The 20,526-nt window shown below is 43.1% G+C and overlaps 1 protein-coding gene across 1 annotated transcript in view; it reads left to right on the plus strand.

Moving 5' to 3' along the window:
- The window catches only part of FER1L6 (fer-1 like family member 6), a 133,948-nt gene that overhangs the window by 87,199 nt on the left and 26,223 nt on the right, over positions 1-20,526 (plus strand). Inside the window, exons 23-31 of the mRNA XM_054985903.1 lie at positions 3,537-3,647; positions 5,921-6,082; positions 7,297-7,480; positions 8,768-8,979; positions 11,481-11,603; positions 13,231-13,270; positions 18,253-18,368; positions 18,551-18,685; positions 19,839-19,964. Of these exons, the coding sequence (XP_054841878.1) occupies positions 3,537-3,647; positions 5,921-6,082; positions 7,297-7,480; positions 8,768-8,979; positions 11,481-11,603; positions 13,231-13,270; positions 18,253-18,368; positions 18,551-18,685; positions 19,839-19,964 (1,209 nt within the window). The remainder of the gene's footprint in view (positions 1-3,536; positions 3,648-5,920; positions 6,083-7,296; positions 7,481-8,767; positions 8,980-11,480; positions 11,604-13,230; positions 13,271-18,252; positions 18,369-18,550; positions 18,686-19,838; positions 19,965-20,526) is intronic.

A 20,526-nucleotide genomic window follows, 5' to 3' on the forward strand; every position in this document is an offset into this window, starting at 1 on the left:
AGATGTTAGGTTTGCCATGGAACTCATTGTTCCAATTTCCAAATGATTATACATTTGGATCGGTCTACACAAAACAGTTCCCACCGATGCATCCTTCAGGGGTTTGCATTCACTGACCCTTTGAACATGAACTTGACGGCTACGTCCCGTTCCTTTAGAACTGCTCAGATAACGATGGAGCAATGAATTTGTTCCAGTAATAAGGTACTGAAACCATCACAGCATCCAGTGAATTAATTGCCATTTCCAAGTAATTACCAGCCAATTTATTTAGGTAATTCAGTAATGTACCTAAGGGACTTACAGAGATCCAGGGCTTTTTTTTAGCTGGAATGTGGTGGAACGGAGTTCCGGCACCTCTTGAAAATGGTCACATGACCGGTGGCCCCGCCCCCTGATCTCCAGACAGAGGGGAGTTTAGATTGCCCTCCGCGCCACTCCGCGCCACTGCGCAGAGGGCAATCTAAACTCCCCTCTGTCTGGAGATCAGGGGCGGGGCCACCAGCCATGTGACCACTTTTGCAGAGGGCAATTTAAAGTTTTAAAAACTCCCCCCTGTTCCAGCTGACCCAAAAGGACTTCATTGTGCAGTCTTGAGTTCCACCACCTCTTTTCCCAGAAAAAAAGCCCTGCAGAGATCGAATAGCCAGTGTACAGCAAAGTGGCTCTCCAAAGCTGGATGATTTTTGTCACAAAATTTCTGCCTATTTTAGCAACATTAAATATTAGCAGAATGACTACCCTGAAAATGAGAAGGAGGCTTTCCTGTCCCTTCAGCTGTGTGGGAATCTGTGGAACAGGTTACCACACTAGATGATTCCAAGTGGGCGATAACATTTAATTTTGTTTTTTAAAAACTTCTTTATCGATGTTTTTGATAAATTCCCCCTTTGCTTTCCTCAAGAGTTAATTCCACTGTCCCTTAGTAATAATTTTATTCCCTCCTCAAACCATATTTATTACTTTGTATGCCAAAAAATTAGTAAATTCACTAGGGATATTAATTCACATTTTTATTTCATTCAGAGAAATATTTCTATAGAGAGGGTCAGGTTAAACTATCCAGCTAACAATGCAAAAAAGACCAAATTCTGCAATATGATCTAATCTTTTTTAATCTTTGTATTCTTCCACAAAAACTTATTTGCTCATCTGAAAAGGGCCGTATGCAGATACTGCCCCACAAATGGGCAAAATCAACAACTGTTCACACATGTTGTAGCACTTTGTGGAATGGCCTGCCTGATGCGGCTAGGACAGTTCCCACTCTCTTGGGCTTCCACAAACTAGTCAAAACTCAGTTATTCAGTAAAGGATTTTTATGCGGATAGGAGGGCTATACTGTATCTAAATGGTTCAGAGAGCTACTTTGGAAAAGGGATATGGATTGCAAGTTATACTACTGTATAGTGACTGTTTTTTTTATACAAGTCATTCCCCGGAGCTGCTGTGTGACTGCACAGAAAACGGGTTGGCTTCGTGGTAAACTCGTAACAGAAGCAATGTGGTTGTGATAGCTAGTAAGTGGAATGCAGTGAAGATTTTCATCTAGAAGACCGGTTAAGTGGAGCAAAAATATTTTGGGTATAATTTATCCAAATTATATATGTTTTAAATGAATGATATGTATTATTTATATTTTTAATGGCTACTGCTGATGAATTGTGTAGTGTGTTTTAAATTGTTGTGATCCGCCCTGAGCCCACTTGGTTGGGGAGGGCGGACTATAAATTTAAGTAAATAAATAAATAAATAAATAAATAAATAAATAAATAAATAAATTTATTTTTATTTATTTATTTAAGTTTTACCTCTCAGTGAGACTCAAGGAGAATTACGTAATATAAGTCAATAATATGAACTATGACTGGTACATCCCATAAACAATTCAGTAAGTTACAGCAACAGTCAGTACACAGTAGTATATAATCTGCAGTGAATATTCAAAAGAAGCTTACAGGACTCTGAGAATATTTGTAAGCTCTCTTTTCATTATACATGTGCTGTTAGCCTTTCAACAAATCAAACTCTGGTATATGCTAGAGCCACTAGCTAGCTGTTCCACTGCTGCTATTATCTCTTGTCCCATCCCATGCTGGAGAAAAAAGGACCTGACAATAGTTGAATGAGATGGGCCTCTTCTATCCCAGGCATTCAGGGGAGAGGCCATAGCTCAGTGGTACAGTACCTGCTTGGCATGCAGAAGGTCCTAGGTTCAATCCTCAGCATCTCCAGTAAAAGTATCTGGCAGTAGGTGATGTGGAAGTCTTCTGCTTAAGGCCCTGGATAGCTGCTGCCAGTCTGAGCAGAGACATTACTGACTTCAATGGTCTATTTAAGCATAAGGCAGCTTTGTGTGTTCAGGTGCAATGTCCATTGTCGGAAGGAAAAGGCAGCAATAGCAAGAAGGCAGGTGAGCAAGGAAAGAAAGTAGTGTTCCCTCTCTGACTGCACTGCTGTCTTCTCAAGATCACTGCTGCTACCACCCCTTCCTGGGAAAGAAAATCCCCTGTTGCTGAGCTGCTGAGGTAGAAGCAGCCAGACTCAGGGCAACCAAGCACATGAGAAAGAGGTAGCAATTGGCTAGCATCTGTAATGTATACTGGTGTTTGATTCAAAGAGGTTTATATTTTGTATTGTTTAGCCTGCACTTTCTTCAAGGAGCTCAGGGCAATATAAATGGTTCTTCCTGATTCCATTTTATACTTACAGATTTGGATGAATGGCTCCAGGCCATTCTTTAAGCTTCAAGTGGAAAACTGGGGATTTGAACCTGGCCTTCCCCAGTCATAGGCTAATACTGAAACTACTAAGCACTCTCTGTAGATATGCTACAGATACGAGACAGCTCAAGGCAGCACAATGTGAGCCTCTTTTTAATGCAACCCTTTTAATAATGACAAACCCTGGTTTGTCAGTATTTGTATAAGGGATTCACAGTAGAATGGAAATCTCATCTCACATCCCTGTTTCCTCTCCTCTTGTTCTGCTTCTCTTCTTTGCCCATCCACCCAATTGTCCATTTTTCACCCCCTTCTTAACACACCCAGTCTGCCAATTTTTGCCCTCCCCTCAGCCTGTCCTTATTTTTACTTGCCCCCAAATTCATCACATCTCAGGTTGCTAGGCAACCTAATGTGTCAGCCAAGGGATTTGGGGGGAGGAGGGTGATGTCTATTTTTAAACACATCATTTTAAAAACTTTTTTTGTGTGTAATTTTGCAGAAAAGTATACCTCAGCCCTGATCTCCAAAGGCTTCAAAGCACTTCACACAATTATCTCAGTCATTTTCCTTATTACAACTGTGTAAGGTATTGACCATCTCTTGCTGATTTTTCTGCACCAGCTCCTCTCTACAGGCCTTTTATTTTTAGATCGAGTTTCAAGCACCGCTGCTCGGACAGAATATGATATAAATTTTAGGTAGTTCAGTGCACAACGCAGGTGTGATTAGACTTGCTTGATGTGGAAATGAGCACTCTTCCCCCCATTTTAGACCTAAATGATAAGGGATGGAAACAATTTCATTTTACAGATTTCCGACTCAGGTCCGGAAAATCTCCCACCTGTGGATCCTCCAGATGTCAGTCAGATCTACCCAGTCCCAGGCAACATCAGACCTGTTCTAAGTAAATACCGAGTCGAGGTGAGTAAACAAAGAGGATGTGCCAGCGTTTGTGCTTTTGTGTACAGCTTTGAAGCACAAATGTACTTTGGTGAATAAGGCATCCCAGGATATCTGTGTTCATGCATCTCGCTTGTATGTCCCCCTCCTTCAAGCCACTGCACATGGTGTTATTTTTGGATTTCTTCACATGGAAAGTTGGTATATATTCCTCTTATATAGATGTTTTCTTTTTTTGCTTTTTCTTCTTATCCTTTCCTTTTTCTCTTTTTTCTTTCCTTTGTCTGTACATTTTACAATTATTTTATAAACCTTAATAAAAATTTTAATAAAAAGGCACTGCACACAATATATGCAAGGGTTATCCCACAGAGCAACCCTGTGAGGTAGGCCATTCTGAGTGTCAGAGTGGTGAGCTTTATGGTTGCTTGGATTTAAATCCAAGTCTCTCTTGCCCGATCCCATCCTTATCAGCTATGCTATGATGTATTTTTAGTAGATTTCGCAAACATCGAGAATAACTGCTTATAAATACACAAGAACACATCCAGTTATTCTGACACTAGTCGTTTTTCATTTGCTAAATCCGATTCTCATCCAGCAGGGCTGAAACCTTACTGGGCATCAATCTTTGAAAATGGCTCATTAGTCTCTATTGAGTTCACTTTGTAGTTTCTTTTTAAAGAAAATCCTTTACAGGTGTCGTTTGCCACTGCCTGTTAGGAATATGAGGCTTGTGAGCTAATTGGCATCCCTCTTGAAGAGATCATAAAAATTACTGTGAAACTGTAAGACTGTGATGGAAATTGACTGGATATATTGCACACAGTTTGCTTCCCTCTATCACATTTATTTCACGCCCTTCCTCTAAAGATCTCAGGGTGGCATTTCTCCAAGGAGCTTAGGAGGAAGCATGCAATGTTCTCCCTCCTCTTTCTTTATCTTCACAACAATCTTGTAAAGTAGATCTGGCTGAGAGAGAGAGAGAGAGAGAGAGAGAAAGTGCTAATGGTCCAAAATCACCTAGCACCCTTCCATAGGGATTTGAACCTGGATCTCCTTGGGCTTGTTCTGACACTCAGATTAATGTACCATGTGCGTGTACATGCATTCCAGATCAAGAGTGATCAAGAGTTCCATTTCCCCATTTAAAATCTGGGAACTGATTGTGCAGTCTGAACCCACACTCTGATTGTAGTGTATATGCCTTACTGGAATGATAAACCTCAGAGAAGTCCATGGCCATAGGGCTATGGTCACCGTCACACTTAGAAAAGTAATCCGGCAAATAATGTCTGATTTGGTCCTATGAACAGGGCCGTCCCCAGCCCAGCCACAAAATCACTATGGGGCCTTGTAAACTTCTGTACTGTGAGCTTGTAGTCAGTATTATGATTGACATGTTGCAAAGCCCATGTAGCAGACATGCATTGAATCAGATGCGCACTTTGAGTTCTGTGCTGTGAACTCAATTCCCAGATGTGCACAAGCCTGATTTGGATTAGGATCACAGCACACAAGGAGAAGAGGCTTCAGTCTCCCCCCCTCCCCCTCCCATTTTCTGACTTGAAATTATAAGGAGGACTAAACTCTGTCCGTACTGAGGTTTCAGAGGTGGACGAACCAAAGAGTCAGAAAGATAGAGAGGTCAGGTACCTACTTACCATTTTGCTCTTTACTACCCTGACACTGTCCTTTGATGTGTGTAGATTGCTATTCTCAGGGACTTCCTCTTCCTGACACCCCACCCTCCTGTCACACTCTGTGCTCTCTTCTCCACCTTGGCATCATGGATGCATGCAGGACTTGCTGTTCTGCCATCCACTGGCATCCTTACACTTGACAGCTAGAAAGATCTCTCATCTTTCTTATCCTGTATGGAGTGCCTACAATAAAGAACTCTTATTTCTTTTCTAAAGTTTAATCTAGTGTAAGTTTGTTTCTTTCTTCCACGCACGCTCTGCAATGCACGCTCCCATACCCCATGTTTCTCTGCTTACTAGGCAACTCTGCTAACAGAAATAGCACTGGAGCTGCTGTTTGACACAATGGGAAACATATGAGGAGCCATCAGTACATGTATGTTTTCTTGGTGGGCAAATAGTTTTCAGGTTGAGAAAATGGCACTGGAGGAAAACACACACTCTTTCTCCTTGAACTCTCTATGCAGAACACATCTGTACAAAATCTACGGTGGGGACACATGGGCTTGATAATGTGTGAATTGGACCTGAAATGTAAAACATTTTGGATGCTTGTGTGAATTATCTTTACCATTATCATTTCTACCACAGGTTCTGTTCTGGGGGCTTCGTGAGCTGAAGAAGGTGCAGCTTCTTTCTGTGGATCGTCCACAAGTTCTCATTGAATGTGCAGGCAAAGGAGTGAAATCATGCGTCATTCAGAGCTACAAAAACAACCCAAATTTTAATGTTCAGGCAGATTGGTTTGAAGTGGTATGTGCATTGAATTCGACTACATTTGTCTTTCTATCCTTTTTACTACAAAAATATGATTTAGAGTAGAGCAGCATTTGGTACAGAGAGGGAATAAAGCTATTTGTTCGTTTGTTTGTTGATTAATAAAATATTTACCCCATCTTTCTGGCCTCACCGGGCCACTAAGGCAGCTAAAATTTATAGGCTTGATCAATCCCTCGAATAGGACATTCTGTAGAAAAGCAAGATTTTTTTAAGCTGTATGAATTTGGAAGAGTGTTCAATAGGATTAATGACATTTCATTTCCCAAAGACGTTTTGCACATCTCCTGATTTTGCATAGAGAGAAAATTGTGAATTTGGAGGATCCTGCTGATATAAAATATCTGTAAAAATGTCAAGATAACTTTATAACATCTCAGTAAAACATATTTGTATTTATTTTGTTTATTTAGAAATTTGTATCTTGATTTTCCCCCAAGGGTCCCAAAGCTGTTTACGGCATCATTCTCCCCTCCTCCATTATTTAACCATGTGAAGCGTGTTGGGGTAAGAGAGTTATTGACCCAAAATCACCCATCAAGTTTCCATGGCAGAGTCAGGGATTTTTTTCAGCTGGAACGCGGTGGAACGGAGTTACGGCACCTCTTGAAAATGGTCACATGGCCAGTGGCCACGCCCCCTGATCTCCAGACAGAGGGGAGCTTATATCGCCCTCCGCGCCATGGCATGGAGGGCAATCTAAGCTCCCCTCTGTCTGGAGATCAGGGAGCGGGGCCACCAGCCATGTGACCATTTTCACTGAGGGTGATTTAAACTTTAAAAAACTCCCCCCTTGTTCCAGCTGACCCAAAGTGACGTCATTGCGCTGTCCTGGAAGCGTGCACACACTTTGAGCGTGCGCATGTGGTACCAGGGGCACCACCTCTCACCAGCAGTTGCCCCCTGTACTGGCAACCCACTGAGTTCCACCACCTCTTTTCCCAGAAAAAACGCCCTGGGCAGAGTTGAAGTTTGAACTCAAATCTCCCAGTTCCTGGTCTCACCCTCTAAAATTGATATAAAATATGAGAAATTTCCCAAGCCAGGAGTTTTGTGCACATTTCTGGTTGGGTTGGACAAATGCATCTCAGATTAGGGCAATATCCTAAAATTCCCCTTTAATAAATGCGGGCAACCATCATATAAGAAGGCAAAGCTTCTTGGGAACCCTGTATTGTTTCCTCCGCTAGGAACTGCCTGAAAATGAATTGCTGCACCCGCCACTCAGCATCTGCGTTGTGGACTGGAGGGCCTTTGGCCGTAGCACTTTAGTTGGAACACACACAGTCAATTGCTTGAAACAGTTTCTGTATAAGCCGAAGGAACTCCCTGCTCCACCAGCAAAGGATGTTAACCTCGTAGAAACAGACAAAGGTAAGAAATCCTGGATTCTCCAGGAACTGCAGCCAACAGCCACAGCTGTATACAAGATAGGATTCAGTTCATACACGAAATGACTGGATGGACTTTTAGGGGCTGCCTTATTGCAGGTGGGTTGCAGGTCTAAAGTGGCCTGAAAAAGCAGGACTTCCTCTAGCACTGAGCATGACCAAAATGGTTGCTTATGGAGACATCTGCCATAATTCAATTGTAGCTGCCTCCTTTCCTCTTCTTTGGTGGTATTGTCTGATCCCTCGATATGCTAGGACACTTGGCTTGCGTGCATGAAGTCTCAAGTTGGATCTTTGTTTTTGCCACATGAACAAGAATCAGGAGGACTGGAGGATCTCTCTCTCCTTGAGTCTCGGGAGATATGCTGTTAGTTGTTGTAGATAGTGATGGTCTGCATAGACCAGTGCCTGGCTTTCAAGTGAATGCTGCTCCCTGCATCGAAGGTGCCACAGCTAAGTGGTAAAGCACATAATTTTGCATGCAGAAAGCTCAATGTTCAGTCCCAGCACCTCCAGCTGGAAGGCAGCAAAGCTGGGAAAAACCTGTGCCTGAGACCTTGGAGAGACGTGATACTGGATTACAGTAACCAGCACCATTTTAGAATCATAGAATCATAGGGTTGGAAGGGACCTCTAGGGTCATCTAGTCCAACCCCCCCTGCACAATGCAGGAAATTCACAAATACCTCCCCCCCGCACACACACTCAGTGACCCTTACTGCACGCCCAGAAGATGGCAAAACACTTAGGATCCCTAGCCAGCTTGCACATTTCTGCCTTTCCCACTGGAGTTAGTCAATTTCAGACAAGATGGAGAAGAATGGCCATTTGAAAGAGAAAATTGCTTGTGTATCTTGCCTCTTTCCAACATTTAATCACTTCCAAAATAGTTCTCAGAATAAGGCAGCTCTTTAAAAGTGTATCTAATGACATGAACACATATTGATTCTCTACCTTGTAAACTGTTGTGACGTCCACGCAAAGAATCCTGGGAATTGTACTTTGAAGAGGGTACTGTTCTATTAGAAATCCTCCCCTTTGAACTAAAATTCCCAGGGTTCTATTGGGGAAGGGAACCGTTGTTAAACCAGTCCTGTTATATACCCTAAAACTGTCAACATTCACTCTAAATAAGCACGCTAACAGTGTAATCCTAAACAGAGTTACTCCAGTCGAAGCCCATTGATTTAAATGAGCTCTTCTTAGGATTACTCTGTAAACATATTTTCTGTTTGACCAAATTCTTTGTGTTTCTGTTTTTTTGTGCCAGCGCAAACACAACCGGTTCAGGCTGCACAGTTTCCAACAGATCATATCTATGTTGATGTGGAACATAGTGCCCCAGTGTTAGCTGTACCAGAGCCTGAGCCAGCACCACTGCCTGCTCAGTCACCACCACCACCAACTCTGCCAGCATCTCTGCCTCCCCCCAAACCTGCACCTTCTTCTACCCCTGAACTTGCTAAGGATGGGAAGCAGAAAGTAAGTATCATTTCACTTGCCAGGACATCTGTGAGATCTTTTGCATTTCCCACAGTGTATTTTTCCAAAGTAATTATTCACATTACACCTTTAATGCAGAGAAGTTAGCCGTGTTAGTCTGTGGTAGCAAAATCAAAAAGAGTCCAGTAGCACCTTTAAGACTAACCAATTTTATTTTAGCATAAGCTTTCGAGAATGAAGAAGAGAACTTGATTCTCGAAAGCTTATGCTAAAATAAAATTGGTTAGTCTTAAAGGTGCTACTGGACTCTTTTTGATATTACACCTTTAAGGCAGTGTCCGGAGTAGCTCTCCCTTTCAAAAAAGATTTTTGTGGCGAGGCAGTGTCTTGCAGCCCGCATGTGCAAAGAGCGGCACACTTGCAAAGAAGTAGCCTGGTAAACTGGCACACAAGACAAGTTGATATGCAGAGCTGTTTGCTTTAACCTGTTTGAAAGTGGCAACCTTCTGGTCTAGCCGATTCCATTTCTAAAGAGCAAAAAAACAGGATTAGTTGGCCAAATGCAGCATAAAAAGATCTGCTTAGAAGGATAGTTTCTCACCTTCAGACAACAGGCTGGAATGTCCCTCAAGCAGATTGGAAATAGGGTTTTTATTAGCTTGCTTCTTGAGGACGGTAACCCAATGGCAGGGCCACCAAGGAAGAGATGACATTCCATGACATTCTGATGGGCAAACGGGAAGACTGTGGACTGGACTATAGGACAGTTTGGTGGATAGGGAACTGGTTAGAGGACTGCACCCAAAGAGTGGTGGTCAATGGCGTTTCATCAGATTGGAGGGAGGTGTCCAGTGGGGTGCCACAGGGCTCGGTTTTGGGCCCGGTACTTTTCAATATTTTTATCAATGATCTGGATGAAGGAGTGGAAGGGCTGCTCATTACATTTGCTGATGATACCAAATTGGGAGGAGTAGCAAACACCCAAGAAGATAGAATTAAAATTCAACAAGACCTGAATACTCTGGAGAAGTGGGCAGCTGTAAATAGGATGCAATTCAACAAAGACAAGTGCACAGTATTACATCTGGGCCACAAAAATGGGAAGCACAAATACTGGATGGGGGATACACTTCTGGGCAGTAGTATATGCGAAAGGGATCTTGGGGTAAGAGTGGACTGTAAACTAAATATGAGCAGTCAGTGTGATGCGGTGGCAAAAAAGGCTAATTCAATCTTGGGTTGTATCAAAGGGGCCATAGCGTCGAAATCGCAGGAGGTCATAGCCCCTCTCTATACTGCCTTGGTCAGGCCACACCTGGAGTATTGTGTGCAGTTCTGGAGGCCTCACTTCAAAAAGGATGTGGACAAAATCGAGAGGGTGCAGAGGAGAGTGACGAAAATGATCAGGGGTCTGGAGACTGAGCCCTACGAGGAAAGGCTGAGGGCCTTGGGAATGTTTAGTTTGGAGAAGAGGAGATTGAGGAGGGACATGATTACTCTCTTTATGTATTTGAAAGGCTGTCATTTGGAGGAGGGCAGGGGGCTGTTCCAGTTGGCAGCAGAGGGTAGGACCCGAAGCAATGGGCTTAAATTACATGCACAAAGGTACCGGCTGGATATTAGGAAAAACTTTTTCACGGTCAGAGTAGTTCAAAAGTGGACTCAGCTGCCTAGGGAGGTGGTGAGCTCCCCTTCACTGACAGTTTTCAAGAAGAGGCTGGATGAATATTTGTCAGAGATGCTTTAGGCTGAACCTGCACTGGGCAGGGGGTTGGACTAGATGGTCTGTATGGCCCCTTCCAACTCTGTGATTCTATGAGATTAGTGGGATCAAATTTTGAGGGCCTGCTTTCCCCTAGTGGCCTGTGAATATGGGCAAAGTTACTGGTTTGCAGCAAGGGTTGCTAGTCCCCTGGGGGGGAGGGAATAATTCCTGGTGTGACATGAAAGCAACAGGTCATACTAGGGGCTGAATTAGATGCTGCCCTTCATAGTTCATAGGATACGACCCAATGTGCACAACCAGCAAAATTCTGTACTGAGGTTTTTATTTTCCAAGGGCTTCACCAGTGTGCACAAAAGCATTACACGTCTCCTTCTGCACATGGTACTTTGACGTGGATATGATTTTCTGTCCTTTTTTTCTAAAAAAAGAGAGGTGCTGGTACTCATGATGTTCAATACCTTCACAGCCCAGGCCTACTGGCCCAAAAAAGTGCCAGTACTGTGCACTGCACATACCACCAGATAAAAAGGCCTGTATATTTGCACCTCTATTAAGATGATGGTGGATGTGCAACTGCATCAGCAGCTTCCTGAAGGCAGAAACAGAGCAGATCTGCTCTTCCATTCTTCACAGGATTCTTCCCTGTGCACAGCTGGCACCTAGTTTTACATCTGGATGACGATGTGGTAGATTTATTCGTACTTTGTGTGCACAGTAGGATTCCACAGTGAGTGAATGTGTGCGCAGAAGAGAATCGCCGAATGGAGAGGAATAGGATAAGAATCATCTTCACCTATAGCCTTTTCCTTCCCAGGACTTGAGAAAATCATCTCGCCGTTCAACCAAGAGAAAAAAGAGAACAATTGCAGACGAATCTGCTGAAAATGTTATTGACTGGTGGTCAAAGTATTACGCTTCTGTGCAAAAAGTTCAAAAGGTAAGAAATCAGAAGCTTTACTGTATAGAAACAGCCGCTATCCTGGTGTGTATGAAAAGTGATTTTTTTTTTACCTGTTACAGGACAAGTTGGATAACAAAGCCTTTTCCCACTTATAATTTCTTTACAAATGGCAATGTGAAATTCCAGAATTTTTATTTCTGATGGATGCTTTTTATTTTTATTTCTTATGATGCTTACTGGCTCCTAACACCTCCCAAATTGCACTGCCTTTGAGGAAGGGATATTTTCTGTACACCCTTGCAACTCAGCATGTTTCCTGAGCTGTCAGGAGAAAGGTTGCTTTATAACTAAATTTAAAACATTAAGCTGCAACACACCATACCAACCAAAAACCTGGTCCTGGGCATCAAGGGACCCATGGGAACAGTGCGGGATGTGCCTGGCAAACCAGGACCCAAGCGAGGAAACGGATAAAAATGGTAGGATCTTCTCATTCTCTGCACAAGCAGAAGTTCATTTTATTCCACTTACGAACGAAAATTCATTCAGGTGACTTACAAACGAAGAGGCATTCAAACAATAAAAATTAAATAAAACCTACAACCCAACAGACCTCCCCCACTCAAACTTAAAACCAGTGATGAGCCATGAAGAGCTTCCCATCTGATCTTGATTTTGTCAGCATGACTTGCATAGGGCCATAAGCTGCAAACCACAGGCCAAGAGCCTGTTGACTCTTGCCAAAGGCTAATGCCCCTGGCCTAGGGTTACCAGCTCCGGGTTTGGAAATTCTTGGAGGAACATGGGGAAGGTGGGGTTTGGGATGGGAAGGACATCAGCAGGGTATTATGTCCTACAGTCCACCCCAAAACAACCATGGCCGTTTTCACACCGCTTACTGGCTACAGAACATTGCACCAAGCTCCCGGAACAACAGCATCTTTCTAGCGCAATTTTGCGTGAGAACGGCAGTTCTTGCGTGAAATCACGCCAGGAAGGTGTTGTCATTCCAGGAACTTGGCGCCATGTTCCATGGCCGGTAAGCAGTGTGAAAACAGCCCATTTCTGCAAGGAAACTGATCTCTGGTGGACAGCTGTAATTCTGGGCAATCTCCAGGTCTCAGCTGGAGGTTGGCAACCATATTCTGGCCAGCAAAAAAAAAGGAAGACAAATGTTGAGACCACATCTTATTGAGTTGGCTCGGAAGATGTTCCCAGTTTTCTTCCTTCCTTCCTTCTGCACATGCAAAGAGCATTTTAGTATTCAATCCAATACCTTGGTTTCCAGTAGCTTTTCACTGAAGTTCACAAATGTCAGTTGTGGAGTAGTGCGTATGTGAATTAATTTATTTAAAACCTTGCTAACCACACCTGTTATCCTTGTGCCGTTCTTGAGGTCATTGACAAACATTTTAAAAATGCAATATAAACAACCAATGTTTAAATAAACATTTGTTTCTATCTTGTACGTCAGAAGAATCCGTAATAGAAGGCAGTAAAAGAAACTCTGAAATACTGCAATTTTTTAAAAAAGAAAAAGCAGAATTACACATTCTTTATTTAATTAAAGCAAACCTATTAACACTGTAAGTATAATGCCTTGCTTGCAAAGTTCATTTTATATTTAAGAGTATAACTGTTGTTTATTGTTACATTTTTAAAGGCAAAAGTACTCGATTTTGGTGATGGAAAGCCAGGAAGTAGTGAGTAAATATTTGCATTTTTTTCTGTTCATGTTTAAGGTTGAAATCCCATTGACTTGAGAAACTATTCATGCAAAGATGGCTTTTATCCTACTCTCTGCTATGTACATAAGGATAAGAATCGGTCTAGGGTAGCATTTGGTAATACAAGATACGTTTCTCAAGGGTCATACTTACCTATGTGTTGAATCTGGTGTGACGTGAGCATGGCAGCAGCTACTAACACTCTCATTGTGGGGATGTCATCCATTTTGTCAGCAGAGGTTCTTCCTTCTTATTCTCATCTCTGCCCCTAATATCTTTAATCCCTTAAATACAGTTAGCCTGTTTCCTCTGTTTTGCATAAGGCCTCCATCAGCAGGAAGGAGAAGGAATTTCTCATGAAACTGGTTGATTGAGGTTGACTTCGGACTTCCACTTACTGTGTCATAAGGCACATCTTTATAAAAATTTCCTAGAGTGCATCTGTTTGCCACTCACTACTGAACCATTTCATTGGCATGTGAAAGAGAGGTTAAGGAGGTATTGTCAGAAGGTAGCAGACTGGGGAACCCAAGATCTTTTACCCAGGAGAGCGCCTATACCAATTCTCAGTCCCAACAACTGTGACAGCTATTTATCCTCTGACAAACTTGCATCTATCTATTCTAGTAGATTTTTATCTGTGGCTCTGTAACAAACTTGGAAGGGCTAAATGTGTGTGTGTGGGGGGGTACAGCTTAGCTCCACCCATTTTAAAATGGGGCATAGCTGCATTCTCCTCTTCAGATTGGTTGCGTGTGGAGCATCCATGCAAACCTCATAGTTCCTTTGCCAAACGAGGTTTTCTTCATTCTGATTTAAAGGAGAAAGCCCCTTCCCCCTTCCAAAAATGCAGGTGCATGCTGCATTCCATCTGGGGAGGGGGAGAAAAACCCTTGTGGAAGTAACCAAAGTTTGTACTGCAGACAGAGCTAGAGGAGAGGAGAGGAGAGGAGAGAAGAGGAGTCAGTGTAATCCAGCTAGGGTTCCAAAGAGGGCTTTATGAAAGTCTTTGGCATTATTTTCACAGCCTCTGTTAAACCTTATCTTTTATTAATTTGTTCAAGTTCTTAAAAGAAACGTCTTAATTTAATTAATGCAGCATGGATATGGCCTACTTTATTATTAGCCCAAAAGCCTCAGGTGAGCAGAATTTCGATCGTTAAGTGGCTGGAGTGGCAGCGCTTGCAGGAATCTAATTATCCAGGCAATTTGCATCTTGTTGGGGGGCGAGAAATTAAAAAGGAAGATTGTAGCAGAGTTTGATATTAGTGCATTGGAAATAAGTAGACAGACTTCTGTGGTTTTAGCTCTATAAAATACTTTTACTACATAACAAAGAAAAAAGGGTACATTTGGTAAGAAAATAAAGAATAACAAACTAACTACATCTTGATGGCTAGACTAGGAGCTTAGAGAGAGAAACTTGGAGACTTAGACAAGAAACTCAAGGAATACCTTTGAGAACACTCCCCCAGTTAATTTGCTGGATTCAAGAACAATTTAAGGAGATCCGGGTTGGATCCCCTACCCAACACATGGGCATAGATCATAGATCAATAGATAGATAGACCTAGATTTCTTCATTAAGACTAAGACTCCCTTTTCTACGGCGGGGAACTTTTATTTGAAGCCTAAGTGGTCCTAGGCTAACTAGCTATCAAACTAAACAAACAGAAAAACCATTTAACTCTTTCATGACTGAACGCAGGGCACTTGCAAAAATCCCAACACATCTCCACATGACTGCAAAGCCTTGATATACCAGACCCTCTTTTCTGACGCTGTATCTGTGTCTAAGATAACTCATCTTGCCTCCTTAAATAGAATCCTGCAGTTTACTTCCAAAAGATCAGCATGTCTGACTAAGTTCATGAGTGAGGACTGGGGCGGGGATACTTCCTGCATTTTTAAAAATCCAGATATTATTGGGATTGCCATATACAGGGTACAAAAATATTTGGTGCTGATGCCAAACTCTTTAAAATAGTGTTTCAAACGGCTGGCAGGGCCGGATCTAGGGTTGCCGGCGCCCGGTGCAACCCTTGTCCAGCCCTTCGTGCGTGCATGCGCAGTGCACACGTACTCCCGGCAGTGCGTGATGATGTTACTTCCGTGATGTCATCACGCAGGGGGGAGGTTTGCCTCATGTGCAGCAAGCTGGCCGCCCCAGTGCCCGGTGCACCACGGAGCTGGCGGCAGTGGTGCAAGCGTGCGCTGGGGCAGCCAGCTGAGTACAGGGCTAGGAGGCCCTCCGTGTGGTTCACCTGCCCTGCTGCCCTGTACTGCTCGTGTGGCAAGCTCGCCGCCTCAGCGCACAGTGCTTTACGGAGCTGGCAGCAGCACGAGCATGCGCTGGGGCAGCCGGCTTGCCGTGCAGGCAGCTGAGTGCAGGGCTAGGAGGCCCTCTGCGTGGTTTGCCTGCCCCGCTGCCCTGTGCCGCACGAGCTGCAAGCCCGTTGCCACATTGACGGGGCAGGTGAGGGCCTCCCAACCCTGCACTCAGCCTCCCGCGTGGCAAACCACCAGCTCTGTTGCACTCCTGGAGGCTGGTAGCCACGCTTGGTGCCCCCTCTTTGGCAGCGCCGGGGGCAGGCTACCGCCCGCCCCCCCTCGATCCAGCCCTGCAGGCTGGCATCTAATAATATGAGTGATATATGGGAAAGCAGAGAATAAAGAATGCCGTCATTAGGCTTGGCATCCAGTGAATATCCGAGATACTCTGTAGATCACGTTTTCATTGACGTCCCTAAATTTTCAAATCGCCCCATTTGATCACCCCATTATTTAATCAGAACTCTGTCTCTCCAGAAGCGAAATCACCCTGGCTACTCAGAGACGATAAACAAACTACTTTGTGTGTGGTGAAATTTTTGGCAGCAGCCGTTAAGTTGTTTGATAATTAACTTCTAGGTTTTTCTTTCATGAGTTGAGGGTTGCTGTTTATGACTTAGGTTGTAAAAACAGTAAAGCGTTATCTGGGAGGCCCTTGATGTTATACCATCATGAAACTAAGCCAGTATACAGGGCCTGATCAGTAGTTTATATGGACTCCATCACTATATGTTCCATAAATAATGTTTTTAAAAGAGAGAATAAAGCCATTATTGCTCAGGTCTCTAAAAGGAAAGTAAGAACTGGCTTTTGAAAGAACGAGGATCTACTGGTAAGCACAGTGGAAATTTGGCAAACATAATTTGTGAAAAATTTGTGAAACTTACTAAGATTTTGAGTTTCCAGAGAAGCTCAAGTCTAGAGAAGAGTAAATGGGCTGTAATACAGCCACAGCTTCTTCGGCCTTCCCTCTCTCTTGCCTGTCTGCACTTCTGGCCCCGGAACAAGACTTCAGTTTTGCCCTGTAGCAGGCAGGGAAGCAAGGTGCATACCGGGCCTGTAGAGAAATGTACTCTTTCCTTCTCTGTTGACAATTATGCAGCTTGATCCTTCAGCAGGTAAATACAGCTTCATTCAGTGCGACTTGTTCCTGAGTTAAGTATCCATGGGATTGCAGCCTCAGGACCCAAATACACAATACATGTGACACAACTAGGGCCACAGGTGCCTTATAGGGTTGCCAGATTCCTATACCCTCCCGCTGGAAGAAGGGGGACCTGTCACTTACCTTTTTCTAGCAGTGATGTCCTGTCAGCCTGTGCAATGACGCCTGCATGAGGTCTTGTTTGCTGTGGCACCTGCGCGATGATATCACCACCGGAAGTGATGCCATTGCGCCAACCATGGGAGCACCCCCAAGCTCCGTGTGGGGCCGATTTGGCCTGTTTGGGGCCCAAATTGGCCCAAAACAAAGGGCAGGAATACTCCCACAGCTGGCGCAATGACACTTCTGGATTTGGGCTTTTAAAGATTAAGAGGCAAAAAATGTTTAGAGGAAAAGGAAAAAAATTACTCATGGTAATTTTGGAGTTAGTGTACAATATGTAACACATATCTTTCATACAGAAAATTGATGTTTATTCCAATTTTTTTTCTTCATATCTATGTTTTTTCTTTTTATTATTTTGTTTTAAAATCTTAATTAAAATATAGTAAAAAATAAATAAATTGAACATATTCAGTAATCACAGTTTTGTCCCTCAATTTAAAAGAATTCATTCAGACCATGAAAAGTTAAGTTGAACCCACAAAGCCAGAGCACCAATCATGGCTCATATAACACCTATCCTCCGTCAGCTGCACTGGTTACCAGTTGAGTACCGGGTCCGGTTCAAGGTTTTAGTGTTGACCTATAAAGCCCTATGTGGACTGGGCCCAGCATACCTTCGGGACCATCTCTCCCCATATGTTCCCCAGAGGTCGCTTCCATCAGCTAATAAGCAGTTGCTGATGGTCCCTGGCCCCAGGGAGGTCTGCCTGGCCTCTACCAGAGCCAGGGCCTTTTCGGTCCTGGCTCCGACCTGGTGGAACTCTCTGTCTGAGAAAACTAGGGCCTGGCAGGATTTGTTATCTTTCTGCCAGGCCTGCAAGACAGAGATGTTCCGCCAGGCATTTGGTGGGGGCTAGGCTGTCCTCTTGCCGGCCATACCACTGAAGACCTTCCACGACCCATGCAGGAAAATGCTGTATTTTAATATTTTATACCTGCCAATTTTAATTGTTTTGATATGTTTTTATAATATTTTTGCTGTTTTAAACTGTTGTTAAACTTCCCTGAGCCCGTCTGATAGGGAGGGCGGTCTAGAAATGTGATTAAATAAATAAATAAATAAATAAAATAAAAGATGAACGATTATTTTACATTCTTACAGAATTATTTCTCTATAACTGGTAGACGATCAGTAGTGTCCTTTCCTTCTATATGATTTTGACCATCCTGCTGCTAGTTTATATAATAATTAATCATTTCTGCTATTACAAAAGTGCAAAATAATGGCAGCCTTGAGAATTATTATTTTTTATTTAACTATTACATCTGTAAAAGCATTCGTTCATCTTTGCAACAGCACAGACTACGGGCTATGTAGCATTAAGCATTGAAGATGAACCAGACAAAAAGAAGAAAGATAAGTTGGTCAAGAAGAAAGTGAAAGAAGCATCCCCCAAACTAGCAACGCTGGAGGTAGAGTTCATTAAGATGATTTTAGATTTGGTAATTCAGATTTTTCTGCTGGCCTGAGGAATCTGTTTTGGAGGATCAGCACAAATGTTTGTGCAATCCAGGATGAGGGACACCAAGCAGAATGCAAAACTGGGTCTTTCGTTACTTTGTAATGCTGAGTGTTGGACTAATCTTTTCCAAAGATCTATGATGGAGATCTGGAGAGTGAATTTAACAACTTTGAAGACTGGGTGAAAACATTTGAACTCTTCCGAGGCAAATCGTCCACTGATGAAGATCACAGTGACTATGATGAAAGAATAATAGGAAAATTTAAGGTATGATTAAAGACTGATCAGGCAGCATGTGGAATATAACAATCTACATTGCACAGAACTGTGTGTTTCTCAACAACGTTTTTAGTTTGTGCTTATGTAGGGGTGCACAGATGTGCATGGATTGTAAATGAATCAAATTGCTCCTAGATTATGCAGTGGGCTTGTCAACCCCAAGGTAGGACATGGAGTTCTCCTGGAATTATAACTGACTTCCAAATCACAGAGATGAGGTCCCCCAGAGGAAATGGCAGTTCCAGAGGGTGGACTCTCTAGCATTATACACACACACTCAAGCTCCCTCCCTTCTCCAAACCCCTCTCTTGCTAGGCTCTGTTCCCAGTCAAATCTTCAGGAATTTCCCAAGATGAAGTTGTGCATGTGTGTGTTATTTGCTGTCAAGTCACTTCCAACTTATGGTTACCCTATGAATGAAAGACTTCCAAAACGTCCTATCATTAGCAGCCTTGCAAACTGGCAGGCATGGCTTTCTTTATTATATTGGGTCAAGATGAAGCCAGCAACCCTAGTTGACTTATGGCGACCCCTGGTGGAGTTTTCATGACAAGAGACTAACAAAGGAAGCTTGTCATTGCCTGCCTCTGCAACCTTGGACTTCTTTGGAGGTCTTTCATCCAACTACTAACCAAGGTTGACATTGCTTAGCTTCTGAGATCTGATGAGATAAGTGAGCCTGGTCTAGCCAGGTCAGGGCAAAATGGTGTTGTTGGAAAGTGCCATCAAGTCATTGCTGATTTATTGCAACTCCTGCTGAGGCTTTCAAGGCAACAGACTAAGAGACATGGTTTGCCATTGCCTGCCTCTGCAACCTTGATCTTCATTGGAGGTCTCCCGTCCAATTACTAACTAAGGCCAACCCTGCTTAGCTTCTGAGATCTGATGAGATCAGGCTGTCCTGGACTATCTAGATCAGGGTCAATGCTGAAAGGTTACAAGCCTGAAAAAGTTTCTGGAAATGTCTTAGAAATAATAAATAATATAACTGTTTACTGTACATGAAATGGAGGATTGGAATAACACCGCAGAATTTCATTTTGAGTTAAGGGTTGCATGCATTTGCAAAACATGTGACATTTTGCATGTATTTTTGTGGTTTGGGCTTAATAACCAGATCTTCATAATTGTACACCAACAGGGCTGTTTCTGCATATATAAAAATCCAGATGATTGCTGCTCAGGAGAAGGCAGCCAACCAAAGATTCTTCAGGGGATACCTCCAAATCACGCTGTGAAAGTTCTGATCAGAGTATACGTTGTAGCAGTAAGTGTAACTTTGCGTACAGCTTTAACATTAACTAGGGATCAAATCTTATGTGATGCTTAACTTTCACAACTGGAGTTCCAGATGTATAATTTGGCCCTAAAAACAGCCCAGGAGGCTGATCTTGGATTGGGACCAAACGCCTGGGGAAGGGGTGGTTCATTCCCTTTTCCCATATCTCCCCCTCTAGTTCTTTAAGCTCCAGTAAGGAAAAAAGACAGGCACAATATGGGCACCTGTCTTTTTTCTGTGTCTGGGGGTGGGGGGTTATAGCAGCTCTGAGAGGAATGTCTGATCATGGTGGAAGAGTTAACCCATCCTCCCCTTTCAAGGCCAGATTAGACCTTTGGAATTTGGCTCTCAAATTCCTTTTTCCCAAATAGGCAGGAGGACTCTGTTTCCTATGTTAGTGTCAGTTTAAAGCTTAGGAATGAATACAGAGAAAGCAAAAGTACGATTGATCTTCCCTTCCACTTCCCTCACATCTCTTGTAGGTTGTAGTGAAATCCACTGCAATAGAGTTTGTAAGTCCCATTTCGGATATTACAACAGGAAAGGGAAA

Source organism: Eublepharis macularius, chromosome 7 (genome assembly GCF_028583425.1).
Source record: "Eublepharis macularius isolate TG4126 chromosome 7, MPM_Emac_v1.0, whole genome shotgun sequence".
NCBI classification, from domain to species: domain Eukaryota; kingdom Metazoa; phylum Chordata; class Lepidosauria; order Squamata; family Eublepharidae; genus Eublepharis; species Eublepharis macularius.